Source organism: Jatropha curcas, chromosome 6 (genome assembly GCF_041381405.1).
Source record: "Jatropha curcas cultivar XTBG-Jc1 chromosome 6, XTBG_Jcur_1.0, whole genome shotgun sequence".
NCBI classification, from domain to species: domain Eukaryota; kingdom Viridiplantae; phylum Streptophyta; class Magnoliopsida; order Malpighiales; family Euphorbiaceae; genus Jatropha; species Jatropha curcas.
Window position 1 is genome coordinate 29053546 of NC_143156.1, and position 19960 is coordinate 29073505.

A 19960-nucleotide genomic window follows, 5' to 3' on the forward strand; every position below is an offset into this window, starting at 1 on the left:
TATGACTATCTTTGGATAAATCTAACCTGTCAAGATTTTAGATATACTGATGCATCAGTTACTTGAAGAAGTTGCTAATTTACACTAATTGGAACTAAGTTGCTAATTATGAATGTTTTCTAAAGAATGATTTCATGAATAAGTTCTAATAAAAAACTAAACATAAACTGTTACCAATCTTTCCATTTCTATCTGCATATTCTATACTAAAAAAATAAAAAAGATGGATGGTATATTCGGTAAAATTAGCTGTTTTAGTAATTAGTAGCTATTTATGTAGTTTTTTGTAAAATGTTAAAAATTAAATATTATATGAGTTATTTTTTATAGGGATTAACCTTTTAAAAATATCATGTTAATGAACACTATAAAAATTGGTGTATCAAAATGTTAAAAATAACTTAAAAAAAAAACCCGTAGGCGAACATAATCCAAATATAGTAAGTACAAAAATTTGGCACAGATGCTTCTAGAACTGGCGGGCGGTCTAATGCCATCTCCAGGTTTTATGCCAAAGATCATGAAACTGTATTAGTTTCTATCACCATCAACGTTCTCATGCAGAGTTTGGCGTGCACTAGTTAACAAATACAGTTTAACTTCACTGGATTTCAACCAATAACCAGCTGTTCGATATCAGTTGACCAGGAGAACCGAGAGCAAGCTGCACGTTTCTTAGGACTTATTGACCATGGCGGCCTATGACCGAGCAAGTTGAAATAAAGAAAAGACTACACAGTATTATTATAGGCTAGCCTAACTTATCAATCAGTTGGACTTTGATGAGGAGCAGATAGGGGTAAGCAATCCCCGGTTTGTAACCGAATCAAATTGATCCATTTTGATTTAGATTAGATTAGATTTTTTAGAAAGTTTGTCACAAATTGGTTTGCTCACTGAAAACCATTTAGTTTTCTATTCTAGTTCGGTTACTATATATAACTAATCAAATTTGATTTGGTTCGAAATAGTCCGAATTTAGATTACGACAAACTAGTTCAATTTGGTTTCATTTTGTTTTATACTATATGGTTTCGAATTTAAATATCATAAAATTGTATTCAATTTTACCGAAACTGAAATATTTAGATTTGGTTCAGTTCAATTAACCGATATATGAAATATTAGAAATTAAATATATTTGATAGATATAGGGGAGTTTGTTTTTAAAATTATAAATGACTTAATCCCGATGTATGTAAGTTGACGAGAGAATACTCCAAAATTTATAAACTTATAGCTTCCTTGTTTATTGATCATCCTATCAGAAAACTAAGATCATTGACAGGTATTTTTCAAATATAAGAAATTGACGAAGTGTGGCATTGCATCCACTTAGTATGTCAATATTTTATAGTGAATCCAATTAATCCCCACGTTTTCTCAGCTACCAGTCTGCACTTAGTATTTCTGCTACCCTAACCTTGACCTGACCTTAATTAACTTCAATGGCGAAGAACTGCTTAATGGGTTTAATTATCAGGATCAAGCCGAGTTAATAGGTCAGTTGAAACGACCACAAATGAGATGGGTTTAGCTATAATTACTCTGATGAATAAAATTAAATGGCTAGCTAGCAATTAACTCATTTAATTAATAAGATAAGTAAAATACCAAAAATCTAATTTTCATTGTGATAGTTTAAGATAGGTTTGCAGATCCATGCCAGTGATTTTTGCATATAACTCCTTGAAGATCTCTTAGCGAGCAATATATATAAGCTCAGCTAAGAACATCTACTACATGAAAAATAGAAGTTATAGCTAAAGATCAGGCAAAACTTCCCCAAATGGGTGTACAGATGCGCGAACACATACACACACATACATATATTTGCTTTCGAGGAAAGGGAAGAAGAGGATGAGCAGAATAATATATTTTTGACCATTATAAAGGCAAGCTCTATAATGGAAACTAGTTTGTATTTTCATCTTACATAACTGTATTATAAGAAGCACTGGTAAGTGGAAAACAGGTTTCTTCGCCTCCGGTGCTCCAAAGAAAATTAGCATACTTGGACGCATAATAATGACTGTTTGGTGCAGCTGCTAATGCTTGCTGATATACTTCTTCTGCATTCCATAGGTCATTTCTTACTACCCACAAAAAATCTGCATATTGACTGAATATCTCAGCATCTGGTGGCCCTGACATTATCGCTCGCTTGAAGCACTCCTCCGCTCTATAAATTTCACAAAAAAAAAAAAAAAAAAAGATTAAACAAAGCATACTTCAAAATGGGTTTCTAATAACCAATTAATAATGTGCATTAGCTCAATAGTACTGGATTTGCTTCTAGAATGGAACTATGAGTTTGGACCCTAAGGTTACTAATGAAAGTTCATAATTGAGATTAAATGAGATGATCATTCACCTGTCATAGTCACGGCGAACCATGTAGAGGAACTGAGCGTAATTTGAGAGCAAAAGAGGATTTTCAGGATCCTCAGCAACACCCATCTGGTAAATAAGGTCTGTCCTATGGAATTCCATGTAATCTTCAGGTTCAATCTCCACAGAAATGGGTGAAACAAGTTGTTTCATAGTTTCTTGATCAAGAACCGGATATCTTGATTCTTCTTGCAGTTTTAAAGCTTCCTCTACTATTAAGTTCCATAACTCTATCTCTTCTTCCTCTGTCATTTCTTGATTTTCAGACAAAGATGACATCCCAGTTGTGTCATCAAGACCAAAATTAGGGTTCTTAATTGAAGTTGAAAGTTTCTCACCATCACTAATTTGTTCTTGAATGACTTGCTGAGTAGTTATTGGGAGATGGTATAATTTTTTATACGAAACAGTTTCCATACTCCCAGCCATTGAATGTACTGTAAAATTAGCTAAAAGAAGCATAACATAAACCATAAGATTTGGAGTTCTTGAAAAGACTTGTTGAAAGAGCCAAACAAAGGAAGCATTCATTTCCTTCTGAAACTTATTAACCACAGCTTGTAAATCTTCACTGTAAACTCTACCTCTTATCGACAATGCATAATTCTGAAGCTCTCTAATCATAAAAACCATTGACGAAAAGGCCTTCTTAACAGAACAGTATGCAAAATCACCTGCATCCACAAAACCCTCTTGCCATTTTTGCTTTTTACCAATCATCCTCAATGATAATGGAATCTGATCAACACTATTAGCTTTTCGAGCAATGCTCATTTTCACTATCTCATCTCTTTCCGGCCATTCTGGTGGCTCTGGTCGGATTCCGAGCAAGTTAGGCTCAAGAAACTCAAGCTTTGAAGGCAAAAACAAATCATTCTTTTCTTTATTACTTTTCTTTTTACCATCATCACACTTCAGATTTTTCGAAATCTTCTTAGCAGGAGAAGATAATGAACCAGACCTATCATTCTTGTTATTATCATCATTTTTGTGGTCATCTCTATCCTCCGTTGCATCAAATTTTCGCTTCAAATCTTCGACATGTCGAGCAAAATCATCGTCATCGTCGAAAAAATCACTAGAATCAGCACTGCAAGATCTTTTTAGACCAAAAGTTCTCAGATTACTACAAGAACCGAAAAGAGGAGACCGATAGCCTAATGAATAACCAAGAGAGTGATTATTGAGGCTACGGAATGAAGACAAAGAATATGATCTTGCACAGAGAGGTTTCCTACATGAAGGTGGTGGATGAGGAATTAAAAGGTGTAGATTTTGCAAGCTTTGCAGGCTTTCTAGTCCCATTTTTATTGCAGCCTAAAAATTTAACGGTAAATGAACAAGAAACAGCAAGAAAAATGGAGAGCTTTGTGTATCTAGTACAAGAAAATGCCCCAAGAAACCTGTGGACAGTCTTGCCTTTTTGAATAAAATCCAGATAGAGAGATTGTACAAGTTGCTGCTGTTTTTAATTCATACCACCTGAAATTTTGGAAAGCAATCCATTAGTCAAAAAAGTAACAATCCAATCTCCTTTAATTACAAACCATTAATTGTGTAACTATGATCATTTCACGTGTGGTGCACTATTTATTTCCATGGCTCGACCTATGACCTCTAGATCACAAGTGGAATCGCTTTATCTTTACACCGATGATACTCTCACAAATCACTATATGTTATAATTAAAATTTCAAAAAATGAAGGATTCACCTAAACAACTAATGAATGAGAAAAGAAGAAGAAGAAAAAAAAAGATTCGAGAATTTGAATTCTATTCTAACCTTAATTGGGATTTTTAAAACTTAAATATGAAAATTACCAGTTTAATCAGTCTTATCTTTGCACCTCTGAATAAAACACAATGAAGAAGGAATTAAAAACTCAATTCTAGAATATATAGGAGGTAGAAAACAAAAGGGGTATGAAAATTAACTAACAAAGAGGAATTTCTGAAGAGAAATGAAACAAAAACTGAAAGCTTACCAAAGGTTAATCAAGATTTGATGAGAGAACATCTAACAAATTGATTATTTCCAGTTCTTTCTCTCATCAATGAAAAGGTTATAGAGATAGACAGAACTAATTTGGAGTTTGTTTCATTAATTTTTGGAAAACGACGTAGAAAAAATAGTAAACCTTTTTACTGATTTCTGTTACAAAAGGTGAAGATTTTTAGGAGGGTTTTGTTGAATAGGAAAATATGCTACGTGGACATTTTAATATTTTTAATTTTTTTAATTTGTTGTGAATCTAGCTGTGATTTTGTAATAGGTGGGTATGATTTTGTTTTTTTACTGCAAGAGATTGGTGAAAATTACACGTGTAAATATTTTTACCGAGTAAAATGCCCTTGGGAAAGGGTCAATAGCACCCAAAAAGTAAAAATTTAAAATAGAAGCTTTGTAGGTGATTATGGGACACGTGGTGCATTTGGAGTTGAGTTATTTGGCCTCTCTACTTTTAGGCAGACAACAATTAGGTTTTCTATTGAAATTTCTCCATATTCAATTACAGTTTGATTCTTAGGCAGGGGGTTTGTAAACCAAATAAATCCAAATATTTTTTAAATAAAAATTAAACTGAATATTATGAAATAGATCCGATTTGTTCAAATATTGGTTTTATCTATCTTTTGAGTTTCATAACTAAAAAAAATTTACTTTTTTTCTATAAAAACCAAAAATCAAACCATACGATTTAAAAATAAATTCGAATTGATTTGATTCAATCGGTTTAACTGCAATATATTCAACAGTATTCAACAATCTCGACAAATTCTTTTAGTTACACTTAGTTGTGGACTAGACAAAGTTATAGAATACGTGGAACTGTATAACAATAAGAAAATGCAGTACCTTTCGATTTTGAAGAAATTAAAAGTCCGTTAGGATGATCCATGTCATGGTAGAAGTAGACCGCTAAATCATCACCTTGGCAAGTCACTACAAGAATGCAACTTCACTCAAAATCTCTTGGAATCTACCAAAGAGAAAGAGACAAATATAAAAAAATTTCAACTTTTATTAATTTAAACAATTCTCGCACACTAATAAATCCAGATTTGAATCTCCTTTTTCATACTCAAAAAACTCTAATTACGAAAGATGATAGTATCAATGAAGCTAAATAATTAACTAGAAAAAAGAAATTCCACCACCTCCGTTCCATAATACTTGTCACGTTTGAAAAAAATAGTTTGTTTTAAAATATTTGTCACATTTATAGTTTTAATGAGTAATAAATCTTTTTTTTTTTTCATGTTTACCTTTTGTACATGATCAGTAATTATTACTTCAATTTAATGGTTTTATTAGAGAATTAGTATTAAATTAAATGTAATATAGTCAATTTACTTAATAATTTATTGTAACTTAGACAAATTTAATAATTTTCTTAAGGGATGTGAAATTTCAAATGTGACAAGTATTATGGAATAGAGATAGTACTAAATAAGAAAATATATAAACTTCCAAATAATAAACTTGTTAATTTTTAAATTCTTTCCGATTAATGAACATCCTATAATAAATATTCTAATTTTCATATGTGAAAAGAACATGCAAGGAAATCATATAAAATATTTCTATATATTTTCTCAAAGAATTTTTAGATATTTTCTTAAAGAACTAGAATTAAAATAAAAAAAATAAACTTTATGACAATTAATTTAAATTGCATTAAACAATATATTTAACAGGGCATATTGATATTTATAATTTCCATCGTGAGAAAGACTTGCTTACACCTAATATATGAGTCCATATACACCAAACCAATTGCAAACAGTGTTTTGGTTTAAACAATTAAATGTATTAATTGTATATTATATTATTTTTAAGAGAATACTTATTACACTTGTTTTTCTTTAGCCTTTTATATAAATTTAATGATAATCAGAATATTACAAGGAAATTTCCTGAAGAAAAAAATATTTCAATGAAATATATGCATAAACATTTTTTTTTCTCCCTTTTTTTTTTTATTTGAAAGAGAAAGATATTAACATTAAACAGACAAAGCGCAGACTGTTCAAAACACCAGAAGGAGGATACTGCAATTTCTGGTTTCTGGCATTATTTTGTGTATTTCTCCAACATTTCAAGAATAATGCATAAATAATATTTTAAATAGAACGATCAGAGATCTAAAAATGGTAAAGAAGCCCACAAAACGGTATATAATGGGCCGAGCCTTAAAAATTGAAGGGTAGGAAAAATCAATGTCTGAGCCCGGGTTCGAACCGGGGACCTCTAGTGTGTGAGACTAGCGTGATAACCAACTACACCACCCAGACGGTACACGACCTTTTTATGCCAAGTTTACTATCTAAATAGTGATAATACGCCTTCAGATTAACGAATTCAAAATCATGGTTTTGAAAAATTAGTAATGCCATTCGTGCAAAATTTGAAAAACTAAATTATTGGTTTAATTTATGATTTTGAGATTGAAACTAACTTAACTTTAAATTAGCAACAATTCAAAGTAATTTTTGAAAAGAAAATATCCGTTGCATTGATTAGTGTATATTGGATGTAAACTGTAGTTTCGTATTAGTTATATAAATTATATTTATAAAAATTCTAAATAATTAATATAGAAAAAAATATGGCTTGCAATATCAATACTCCAAATGTACATTAATAAATTGTTTAATAAAATTAAAATATGAATATGTGTGTGTATATATATATATATTAAAATTTAAAAATCAAATATAATTTAAAAACCAAATCATAGGTTGGAGTACTTTAAATACCTTTTGCGATTTAATTGGATTAAAAATTTTAATAAACCACAATTATAAATTTATTTAAATAAATTTTAAATCAAACCAAATCCAACTATCAAACCCCTACCAACTCATAGTTATAGCCAAGTTGTCTATTCGTCCATTTGAGACACTGAAGGTCTATGGCTAAATACAGAGAACGAGAGGATATATGAGTTGTGAATATTCCATTTGCTTATGTATTCCTCAAATGAGTGCATGTGAAGCAATGATGAAGCATCCAATGTTCATGTAAGAGACCGAATAAATTTTTGGCATTTATAAATTTCAAACGGGAACTTCATAATTAAGATTTCAATCTATAATCTCGTACATATATTAAAAGAAAATGTTGAATCATTAGGCTCCGTTTGTTATAGTTGTTTGTTTTAAATTTTTTATTTATTAGAAATATAAAATTATTTTCGGTTTTTGGTTACTTATTTCTCAAAACTTTTTTTTCCTTTCTTTTAGTTCATGATGTGAAATCTTTTTCCAATTATCAAATCTCTCCCTTATTAAGCCATTAAAGATTATAGTTAATAATAAAAAATATAAAATTTAAGACAAAATAATTAAATATATTTCAAACTTTAATTTTTAAATACAAAGTTAAATTAACTATACAATCAATTAAATAAAAATATAATATCCAAGTATTATATAAATAAATAATACTAAATGACATTAGATTTATATAGATAGAGAAAATAATAATAAATATAAAAATAATACAAAATAGAGAAGAGATGGAAAAAAACTTAAAATTTAATAGAGATAATAAAACTAATGCTTACATATTTTGGATAAATAAATTACATTAGATTTGTATGGATAGAGAAATAATAATAATATAATATAAATTTATGAGTACAAGTCTTGTAAAAAATAAGAAAAAAAGAGGAATGTAGATAAAAATAGAAAACACAATTACGGAAATCATTATTTGTGGTTTAATAAAATTTATTTTTTTATTTTAAAAAATATTTTTCTAAAAAGTAAAGAAAAAAATTAAACAAGTTTAAACAAACAAGTGTTGTTTATTTTTTAAAATAAAAAATGAAAAACAAAAAAATTAATTTAAAACAAAAACAACACAACTTATCATAAGTTATAAGTTATACAAAATTTTGCCATTTTTTTTTCTTTTTGAAAGATGTGAAACTTCATTGTAATTAGAACTAATCCATTTCAATTTCATAAATGCTTTACAAAAATAGAACTCAAATTATATTTTAAAAAAATTATAATTTATTTTGTAATATTAATAATTAATACACTACAAATTAATATCAATAATCAATACACTAAAATTTTATTTAGTAAAATATTTGGTTTTTTTTTTTTATCATGGTATTTGCATTGGATAAGTCATACCATTTTTGGATCGAATTTGTGTACGTTGCTGTATACAGACTCTTATGAAAATTAAGATTGCTAACTAGACATAAAAAATGGATAAAATTCAAATTAAAGTTTGAATTAGTTGATTGAATGTTCCAACGTTGAAGGTCAAATTTATAAGAAGATATTGGTCAAAGCTTAATATTAGTCCTCCAATTGTATGGAGATGGTTATTTGGGCCCTATTTCTTTCAAATATCACTCCTATTTCATTTTATTAAGAAAAAATGTTTTGTAATGATAGAATATTCTGTTTGCCCAGCTAGAAATTATAATGAAATTGGTGTGTATCACATTCAAAATGTTACAATAAATATATATATATATATATATATTTCAAAATTTTTACAATATCGAATACTGTTGGTACAAATAATTTAAAAAAAAAGAAAAGAAAATGAATAACTGTGTATATCTATTGGATTTTTCAAACTAGAATTTTCAAGCAGCTGAGTCTGTCAAACCGAGTTCCCATCGAATCCACCCGCTCCTCCTCCATTTACCTATCACTGTTTCCTGCGATTCCGTTTTTCCGACACACCGTGTTCATGACTCCAAAACTCGCCCAAAAAGGTTTTAGCTGCATCTAAACTCGGGAAATAAGTCGGCTCAAGGAACAGCTGACTCAGTGAGTCGCAAGCCTCTGGACTCACCAAAACTCGGTTCCCTTTAGCCTCCAAACTCCCCATAACCATCACCAACAGCTGCTTATACCCGTAGAAAAACCTCTTCAACCCCGCCTCCATTGCTTGCAAGCTTTGAAGCAAACTAATCTTCTCAAACTCCCTTTTTTCGCTGTACAATCTCATCGCCGCCACCTGTATCCTTGGCCCACCCTTCGGGTCCACCTCTACTTCTAAAATCTCCGGTACCTTGTGTTTCAAATCCTTGCACGATTTCGTTATCTCTACCAGCGCTTTTGATCTAAAACAAAACGCCTCCGATTCGTCCCGCGATCGCATTAAGAGCTGGTTTTTGAGTCTCAAGAAATCGTCAGGATCCATTAATACATGCAAATCTTCAATTTCTGATAGAAGCTTCCAGATTCTCTCCAGCATATAGCAATCACTTGATGCTTTGCCGAATTTCTTGCTTTCGATTCTTTCAATTATGCGTTTAATGAGTTCTTTAGCTACTTGGATCCATGACTCTAGAATCTGGTGCGTTGTGTACAGCGTTTGGTTCTCATGGTTGTCTATGTGATCATACGGACTCTTCTTAAGATTGTGAACGTCGTTCGGTTTGCAAACAGCGTCGTAGTCGAGATTAGGTTTACCGGCGAGGTTTGGTTCTCCTAGACCCAGAGTGTAAGGACACCGCCTCATTTCACATTCGATTGAGTAGAGGATTTTCTGCGCGATGTCCTCTGATTTCTGCCACGTCGCCAGGCGAGGGAGCAAGCTGGCCTCGCTTGTCCTGTTGACCACGGTGGTTTCCGGTGAGACCTTCCACACCTCAGCGTAGCTCCCATCGCGAGCTAAAACACCATTAGATGAGCTTAAATCGACGATTGGTGCCGTACCGCGTGTCTCTCCTTCTTCTTCCTCATCTTCACAGAGCATAGCAATCAGCTCAATTTGTGAAGTAGAGAGAGACTCAAGCCTCCGTTTCCATTCTCTCCGATTCGCGTACGGTCTCGGATCAGACAAAATCGTAGAAACGAACCGAAATGTAATTTCTAAAGCCTGCAAAGCCGGTTTCAAAATCGACTCGTTTTTCCAATCAGGAAACTCTTTAGTACTCCACAACTTCCTCAGTTCATCTAGGCGGAGATAGTGCTCGTAGGCTGCACAAGCGGGATCGGAAGCTGAAACCGGTGAGAAATTGGTAACACCACGGAACGGCGTTGTAGAAGGAATACTAACATTAAGCTTGTTAGAGAGTTTGGGGGATTTGTTTGGAAGATCAGAGGATACCATCTTAGCTTTCCAATCTAAATCAACCATGTTTCATAAAACAGAAAGGAAAGAAATTGGAAAATGAAATGGTTTGATTTTAATTTTGAATTGAATATAATTTGAAACGTTGTGAGCGACAAAGAGAAGGAAAGAGCGGAAGGGTATATATATAGGAGAAAGAAAAGGCGTGTGGAAAGATAGATAGATAGGATTGAAGAATTTTGAAATTTGAAAGTCAGGGAAAATTAGAAATTATTGTACCGTGTTTGGTAATATAATAATAAGAATAAGGATGGAAAAAATGGAGACACACTAAAGGAAATATGGAGAGGAGAAGCTTATCCATATGAGCTAACGTGGAAGGTGTGTTTGGGTGTTCGTATACTAGGAAAGGAAACATCCCATGTTGGAATTTAGCAAAAGCGTGGCCAAGTGGAACCGTTCCACAGGTTAGACCTCGGTCTTTCGTTGCTTGTTTTTTTATTTTTTTTTCATTTTTCACATATTTTATTTCATTTGTCTGCCAAAGTGGAACGCAGGTTTTGGTGTAAAAGTCCAATTTTTTTTTTTGTTTTTTTGTTTTTTTTTTTCCTTTCTACCGGTTCTGGCGTGAATATGCATATTGACAATAAAAATTTACCGCAGTCAAATACGAGGATAACACACAATTAATTTCACATACAGTATATTGTTAATTTAATATTTTTTTGTTTTACACTATCATTTAACCAAGTTTAAACAAGCACTAACTATTTGTTTTATTTTTCTATTAATTTCACAATTAATTGATTTATGTAGCTCACCAAACTGACGTAACTTACGTAGCTACTATTTTGCTGCTACCATAATTACGGAAGTGCCATTGTCGGTATATTTGAGAACTTGAATAAAATTTTCCGTGGTTTAAGGAGAAAATGACTGCAAAAGGCCGACCCTATCAATGGAAAAAAAAAAAAAAAAAGGAAATGTATAGGCTTGGTGGAGGTATTTTAATGGCTAGTTAGGCAAGAATTTTTGTGAGATGGACCAGAAGTTGTAGCAAATGGTCTAAAGGTTATACCCACCAAGCATGGAAATTTCAAATGTCTTAGTGGCTCCTCCACGGTCTAACTAAAGCTAATTTGTCTCACCGTTCTTTGGCACTATAGAAATGACATGGATTTCATTTTCTTGGATTCTATGTATTTATCTTCTTTCTTTAGACCTGGCTAATGTTGACTCCTGAAAGAGTTGGCTTTCCGTTGTTCTATGAACAGTAAGCAAATAAAATTAATAAAAAATTAAGAAAACTTATCATAAGAGATTTATTTTAAGTTATTTTATACGTAACTTAACTGATAATATAAGTTATTTTATGATAAGAGAGTTTTTGGATATTATTTTATAAGCCGTATGTTTTGATGAATTTCATGGCATTTGAAAAAGAGTCCGGAGAATTTTATTTGAACATTATCTCAACACCTGTATGGAGATACATATATACAAATCAAAAGAAAAAACTAATTAAAAAGTTGATAATTTTTAAATTTTTCAACGAGTATTCTGTTATATTTTGAGTATGAGGATGATTTTGTTTTAAGATTCACAGTTCCTTCTTCCTATAAATTCAACGAGTCAAATCCTTCAGTATAGAGATAGATTATCCGATAAACTTAACCGCATCTTATTATTGAAGTTATTTCTTATGAATAAAAGTAAACTATTTGTAGAGAGGATATTACTTGTATTAACCGTCAAGAATCTCTTCCCGCTCTTCTTTAAAAAAAAAAAAAAAAACCTTTTCCAACGATTCCAGAATCGTAAAACGAAGCATATTTATAGGAAAGCTAATTTTAGTACTGATTTTCTTTCTAAATTTGATAATAACTATCCGTTAGGAACTCACAGCTTAGATGATTGCTTACCAAAAGAAAAAATTTAATTAATTCACTAGAAAATAAAATAATTTAATTTCAATGCCAATAATAATATTATCTTCCAATACTTACTAAAATAAACAAGCTTATTTAAAAGCATTAGAATGAGAATGACAACCAATAAAAATTATCATATCCATATTAATATAATAACCAGACCGCCTAAGTTATTTAAAAAAGAAAAATACAAAACAAAAAGTAAAACAATTTTCAATTGCACGTATATAGTTATTGTTGCGTGGCTGCCATGTTCGTTACCAATTAAGAATTGAACCACATAAAATTAAATCCTATCCATAAATATGAGATAACCAAGCAAGGAGTTAGGTCATCATGAGTTCAATTTTTTGTGCTGCTGTATTTAACTGAGGTGGTATAACCTAATAAATAAATATTGGTACATGATCATTGAACCCATTAACTGCCACTGAACCAGCTAACTCTTTTGGCTTCATTTCCCCATTTTTCAAGTGAAATTGCATTTATGATTTATTAATTCATGATAAATAATTAAAAATATATCACCCAACCAACTAAGATGAAATTTTCTGGCAATAGATGGTGGCCATGTGTCAGTATTATTATTATCACTAACAAAAATCTACTGGTGCTTCTTAAACTTCCTCAACTAATTTGGCCAAGTGCCAACAACCAATGCTTTTCTTACAAATTTACTTTTAATTTCACCGACATAATTAAATTAAATTTTAAAGTCAATTCTCATATTTATAATAAATTCAAATAATAAACACTACCGATATTTTAATTACAAATATATTCTCAATTTTATTAATTTAAAAGTAAATTCTTATATTTATAATAAATTTAAATAATAAATACGGTAATTGGCGAGTATGAATAATAATAGTTGGATGATTGGGATAATACATATCGGTGGACCAGCTATTATTATTGCTATTATTATTAGATAATAAGCTTTTTCACTAGTTTGGATAAGCTTTGTATTGTAATTTTGTTGTACCATTCCCATACACTTCTCCTTGTGGTTGTGGGTGTTCGAAAGGTTGGCTGGCTAACGAAACTTCGAATGGTTGGACTCGATCTCCGCGTTTACCGGCACCAAAAGGAGGACGCAAACGCCGAATTTTTTTATAAAAAATTATAAAAATTAGCCAACTCTACCACTATGGTTGGAACACATGGCGCCCACCGATTACTCACAAAGCCGAATAGGCCTGGTGGCGTCCAACTCGGCACCGCTTTTCAGCCTTTTTGTGCCAACTAATTAACCGCACTGAGATGCACGTGATCCTGACTCTTATGCCCGACACGTGGCGTGAGTGTCACGTGACTCACCTAACGTTATCTACTCCCAACCTGTCGGATCTGGGTGGACATCAACATGTCATATCGGCGGTGCCAGAGAGGCAGTTAGTTTGCTGCCACGTGGAATTTACAGTTGGATCTGGAGATAATTAATTGGCTTACACGTCTAGCTAGCTAGAGAATAGAAAAAGAATATGAAACGAGTATGGACGGTATGGGTAGAAAACTAAAATAAAGACATCACATCATAGTTGTTGTGTGCTTTATAAATTAATATACATATCTCTCCAGCTGAAAAACAAAATTTAACAGTATAAAACCATCTAGATTGAACTAATTTCGATTCGATAAATATATATATAAATTAAATTCTGAAAAGTAAAATTGAGCCTGGCTCTTCTATGACTTCTAATTAAAAATAAACTTTATTATTTTAAATTTCAATTCGTTAATTTCTTTTTTCAAATTCGAGTAGTTGACGAGTTAAATTAATTAGCACCTCTAATTATAGTTTTATTATTATTTTTAAATATAGGGAAAACGGGAGGAATATTTATATTATGTTATCAAGCTGGAGGAATAAGGAGGTGTTGATTTTTTGACTTTGAAGCGAGTCAATGGTGAGCTAGCATCGGCAAGGAGCGCAGGTTTCCTAGCAACGAAGCATGTTTTGCGGCCGGTGATGGGGCATTTATTAGTGCTGCAATCAGCTTTCTTTCTTGTTTATTTATTTATTTATTATTTAAAAAACTTTAAAGTTTTTATTTAAAAAAAAAAAAAGAAAAATTAAAGTTTAAAGTCGGAGAAGGTTGAGTAATTAAAATAGCTTTTAACGTTTATATTCTCTTATCTAAATTAGAAAAGATGATTCCATGAAAGGATGGTGCATATGTGGCATAATTTTAGTGTACAGTATGGAGAATTCGTGCATCCAACTACTGGAATAATCCATTTCTTTATTACTTCAAAGAAGCCTCACACTCACATCAAGTGTGGTTGTTTTTTCTTCAACTCTTGCTTTCTTTCTTTATTATTATTATTTTTTTTTTTACTTTTCCTTTTCCAATTAATAAATAATAATGTCGCCATTACATGTTGTTTTATGCAAAGTTTGATGAATGATTGTGTTACTTTATATCCTTTCAATATTATTTTCAAATTTCAAAGACCTAAAGGGAGATGTGCATAAATATTTAATTATAATTTTGATAAAAAGAGATTAAAATATCATTTTAAGTTTTTATTAGTTTGTTCATTAAGTGAGGAAAATAATACTATTAGAAAAAAAAAAAAGAATGCTTCAACTTAGAGATACCAATGTAAATTGCAAGTTTTTACATTTTTGTTATAAATTAAAAAGAATTATGTATTTAGAATTTGTTTGGTATAAATTAAAAAGTTTTTATAAACTTTTTAATCGAATTTGATCATATTATATAATGTCACTATTTAATCATATTATTATATATATATTGATTCAATTTTATTTAGTCATTATCACATCTTCCCATCTAAAAAAGAAAATCCAAATCTGTTTTCTTCTTTGGATTATGTGTTTACATTACCAATTAAGGACCACAAATAGTTTCTTGCCTCACTCAATTAAGGTCTTTCTTGTGGATATTGATCAAATCAAGAAAAAAAATATCCGCATATCTAATTAATCAAAAGATTATCAACAAATTAATCAAAAGATTATCAACAGATTGTATAATTATTTGCTTACGATTGTGAATCAATTTACAATGCAAGTTAGGTATTCGGAAAGAGATTTCGGAGTTGATTCTCATTAAACACGTCTGTAGGGAGGATCGATGTGTCTTAACTGTACCTAATTAACCCTTGAGCCGGATTAGACGATTCTTGATAATTGATTTGGATATCGGGAGATTAGTGCAAAAAAAAATTATGTAGTTAATTAATTAATTAAATTCATTAAACCTTGGAGTAAGAATTTTAGCTCAGCATACCTTGAGCAATCTTACGTCATTGCTTTTGAACTATTTCTTGATTTTATTATTATTGATTGATGTTGATCAATCTAGGATTCTTTTTAATATCATACCAAACTCTTCTAACCCACCAAAAAAAAATTTTAAAAATTTATAAATAATAATAACCTATATAGCAAAAGATCTTCAGACAGAGTAATAAAATAAAGATTATGGGATTAGCTTTGTCTTCTTGTCCTTATTTGATCTTCCATTGGATAGACATTCCATGGGTTAGATGAGACGGTTTGCCTCCTTTTTTCCAGTCATCAAAAGAACAGAGCCTTATGTGATGTTTATCTTCTTTAATTAGGGAGCTCATTTTGTGCAAATGTTTGTAATGTGTAAATGGTTTCTGAAATATTTTTTGCAAAAAAAAAAAAAAAAAAAAAAAAAAATTATTACATTATTACAGTTTGAAATGTGAAAAACGATATCTAAAATCTAACGATTCTAAAATATCAACTTTAATAGTTCACATAAAGTACTTTCGAATTCATATTATTTAAAATCGATCAGTTGTGTTTCGATTATATATTTACGAGTATTTTGTAGCATTTTTTGGAAATTTATAATTCCAAATGGAAATGAAATTTAATCTCAATGAAACACATTTTATAAACTTTTCATTTTGTGGTAAAGGGGAAATGGCTCCATTGTTATTAGCCCCTTTTTTTTGACAATCACAGTATGAAAGTAATTGATTGGTACAAGCAAATAAGAAGTGGAATCAGAATCAGATCCTTATGCAATACGATAAGATTAATGTGTGCCAATTCAGGCAAGATTGCATGCATTTCAGCTGTTGGGTTAAACGAGATAACACAAAAAATAGTTTTCTATCCCCTAGTTTTAAAATTTTTCTAAAATTTATAAAAAATTTTACATTTTATCTACGAAATAGTGAATTTTTTCAATTTCGCCTCCTTAATTACTTTGAAATTTTCCTAGATATTTTTTCTGCTTCAGCCGCTACGTGTTAGGAAACATTTACTTATAGTCAAGGTTGTTTCAAACTAATTAATGTAATAACGAGATTAATTTTCATTTTACATTTATTTAGTGTATTTAAAATTTTTTGGAGTTTTTATAATGCACTCGAACTCTGATTAATTTAATTGATAAGACAATTGAATTTCTAACTTGTTATATAGAAGAATGTTTTCAAATAAAATGATTTTTCTTTTAGTATTGAGAGAATATAATTCGAACCTGGATCTATTGTGAGTCCGTATATGCACTTATTATTAGACTATAATTAAGTGTGCTTATGAAAAACATACTTGATAACCCAAATTCAAATATGCCAACATTATGCATGTGCATGTCTCCATTATTAGCCTCTTCTTTTGACAATTACAGTGCACAAAAATCCATTTATATTTTGAAAAAAAAAAAAGAAAAAGAAAAAGAGGAGATTTAGTGGGTTCATTATCTTATATGTATATAAATTGCTGCAGAGCTATAATTGAGGAGAGTCAAAGATTTCATCACATTTTTCATTTTTTTTTATTTAATTCATAGATTTGATCACATTTTAGTTAGCTAAATGAGATAACATCAAGCAAAAAAGGAAAAAAAAGATTGCAAAATTGAACTTTTAGTTGGATAGATCCACCAACCAAGTACTCGTCCTGCTGGGTTAGGAATTAGTCACGAGTGACAACTACAAATCTTCTTCAACTGTTGAAATTGCTATAATGTACTATGTTTAAATAATGTTTAGGTAAGTTGTCAGTAATAATTTAATATAAATATATAATGTTTTTTCTGCTTCAAGAATTTAAACAAAAAACTCTATTATTTATTTATTTATTAATTAAATTTTGGTGGGGTTAAGACATCTTTTTCTTTCTCTATCTGCAGAGAGATAGAGTCAAGGGTTGCTTGATACCAAAAATGTCACAAGAAATATAGACAAATGGGCTTGTGACTTCTGAGACAGTCCAGACCCTTCTGTTGTTCTTTTGACTTTGAAGTTTTGGAAGCCAATTATGAGGAATTAGATTATTACCATGTGGTATCATATGCACCACTAGATGTTTAAGTATGTGTCTATTTTTATCCTGTTGGGATCGAATAGATCTCTAGATGATCAAAAGATCTCAAAGAAATAAAATTTTCAGACGGGAAAAGATGGAATCTTAGAAAGAGGATTTAGGATGTCCATGCTCATGAGAAGATAAATGTACACTTGTATCAAATTTAATGGTCTTGCATGTCTAGGAATGTACAAAATAGAGATTTTATTTTATTTTATTTTATTTTTTTGGATTTTTTTAGTGGAAAACCAATGGGTTTTTGGTAGAAGTTACTATCTCTGCTTATGACATGATTGTCGTTTTAGAAGAAAATATGTTTAAGAGGTAAACATGAATCAATATATATATATATATATATATTTGAATATTAGAGAAAGAGATTCGAACTTATCTATATCAGATCATATATTCGATAAACTATGTATTGGCGTGCAAATCAATAAATTTTAACTAACAGGACTATAATTGTTTCAAGAAGTTCAAATTTCAAATCAGTTTCAAATGATTAGAAAAACAAAGTTACTAAAAATGGATAATTTTGAATTTGAGTTTCTTGTTCACTGTTACAATGGAAGTTTTATTAATATCGTAAGAGGTTGTCAGGGAGTAAGGATTATTGTTACTATTATGTTTTCCATTACCCTTTTTGGCTTCTAATTAACAAAAACAACAAAATTCAAAGTTTTAAGTTTTATAACCAATAGTCAGGTGGATCAATGGAAGTGCATTTTTTCTTTATTATTATTTCCAATCGAATTTTATATTTAAGATTAAGAGATTTGAAATCTAGAATCGCTACTGTTAAAAGGATTTTACCCATTTATTATTCCGAAAACAAATATGAAAATACATATATAAATCTACAAGAAAAGATCGTAGTTATTCAGCGTGACTATTTGATTATATTTTATCCTATTTATTTATTTATTTTAATTCTAATTATAGCATTTTAAACCCTTAGTAAAATTAAAGATAAACAAAAAAAAAAAAAAAAAAAAAATTGACGACAATAGTTAGAACAGCGATGCATTGTATGGGATAAATTCCGTGCCGAACTGGGAATTATAGGAAATCTTATCTCGTTGCGCACTCCAATTTCTATTAGTGGAGTTCTTGGCTTGGTTTGATCTTATCAACCTATATATTATAGAATTACTTATTACAATTCATAATTTTTCTTTTAATAATTATTTATTAATTATCCTTAAGCCATGTTTGGTATGATGTAATCAATCATGTAATGGAATGAAGATTACATTATATGATTGATTGCATTGTTTGATTAGATTTTTTTTTTTAGACAATGTAATGTAATTGAGATTACATATATAATCTTCGTTACTTAATTTGATGTAATATTCATTACATAAAAAAAATACATGTATTGTCTATTACATTAAGCACATGTAATACCAATTACATCAAGTTATCCCAATAAAAACTTTATCATTCAAGGCTATTTAACACTACTGTAATATCCTCAACTTTATAGTTCCTGCTAGAATAGTTTGATTTGATAAATTTGTGTTTATTTTATAATAGTACACCACTAAGCAAAATGCTTAGCGATAGTTGCTGTTGTGCTATCGCAGGAAAAGGCAAGGAAAAAGAACTAGGAGAAGATCGTTTTTGTTTGATGTAGATAGTATGCTACCGATGTAGCTATTGTATATTTGACTTCTTTTGGAATATGTATGATGTATTAAACATTAACAGAACATCTATGTATATTTGAGCAGATACATGTAAATTATGATTGTATGAATTTCTATTATGTATCTAAGGTTTGAAAAGGATTTCAGTATGTAATTAAACCATCCATGGACTTATGGATTATGGAACCATTTTATGTTTTTGCTAATATAATTGATGTTTAAGAAATCATATTGAGCTTAATGGAAGTTATGTTTCATATGTTTAGTAAATTACGAAAAAAAAAAAAGAGACATTTCTTTATAACAGATGAAAGAACTAAAAGGAGTTTTACTTTTAATAATTAAATCTACTTTTCTATAAGATATAAATGAATGAATCAACAGTATTAAGTCCCTTGTAGTATACTTAGTAAACATTTATAAGGCTTAAGTGCTTATTAAGTATATTACGGGCGACATGTCATATCTAACAGTAAGGTAAGGTGTGACAACTACCACCTCATAACCACAGCCACCACACATCACCTTAAACACTCTATCACCAGCACAGTGCCACCACCACCACCATCGGTTAACCACTGCTCCACCGCCACTACCACCATC

The 19960-nt window shown here is 30.3% G+C and overlaps 2 protein-coding genes and 1 non-coding gene across 4 annotated transcripts; all 3 read right to left on the reverse strand.

Moving 5' to 3' along the window:
- Positions 1–1611: 1611 nt before the first annotated feature.
- On the reverse strand, positions 1612–4518 carry LOC105646518 (uncharacterized). 2 transcript variants are annotated; one of them, XM_020684318.3, is made up of 4 exons: positions 4378–4495; positions 4214–4241; positions 2375–3873; positions 1612–2182 (listed from the first exon to the last, which is right to left on the reverse strand). In XM_020684318.3, the coding sequence occupies exons 3-4, from the start codon at positions 3694–3696 to the stop codon at positions 1933–1935; spliced, it is 1572 nt and encodes a 523-aa protein (XP_020539977.1). In that variant the 5' UTR covers positions 3697–3873; positions 4214–4241; positions 4378–4495; the 3' UTR covers positions 1612–1932. The 2 variants fall into 2 exon arrangements, with proteins under 2 accessions (XP_020539977.1, XP_012087772.1); XM_012232382.4 differs by lacking the exon at positions 4214–4241 and having other exon boundaries at positions 4378–4518.
- A 2096-nt stretch (positions 4519–6614) lies between these two features.
- TRNAV-CAC (transfer RNA valine (anticodon CAC)) lies at positions 6615–6688 on the reverse strand. Its single transcript has one exon. It is a non-coding gene; the product is annotated as a tRNA-Val (tRNA).
- Positions 6689–8870: 2182 nt separating this feature from the next.
- HSPRO2 (Hs1pro-1_N and Hs1pro-1_C domain-containing protein) lies at positions 8871–10623 on the reverse strand. Its single transcript, XM_012232371.4, has one exon. It carries the CDS (start codon positions 10512–10514, stop codon positions 9075–9077), a length of 1440 nt encoding a protein of 479 aa, XP_012087761.1. The 5' UTR covers positions 10515–10623; the 3' UTR covers positions 8871–9074.
- Positions 10624–19960: the final 9337 nt, after the last annotated feature.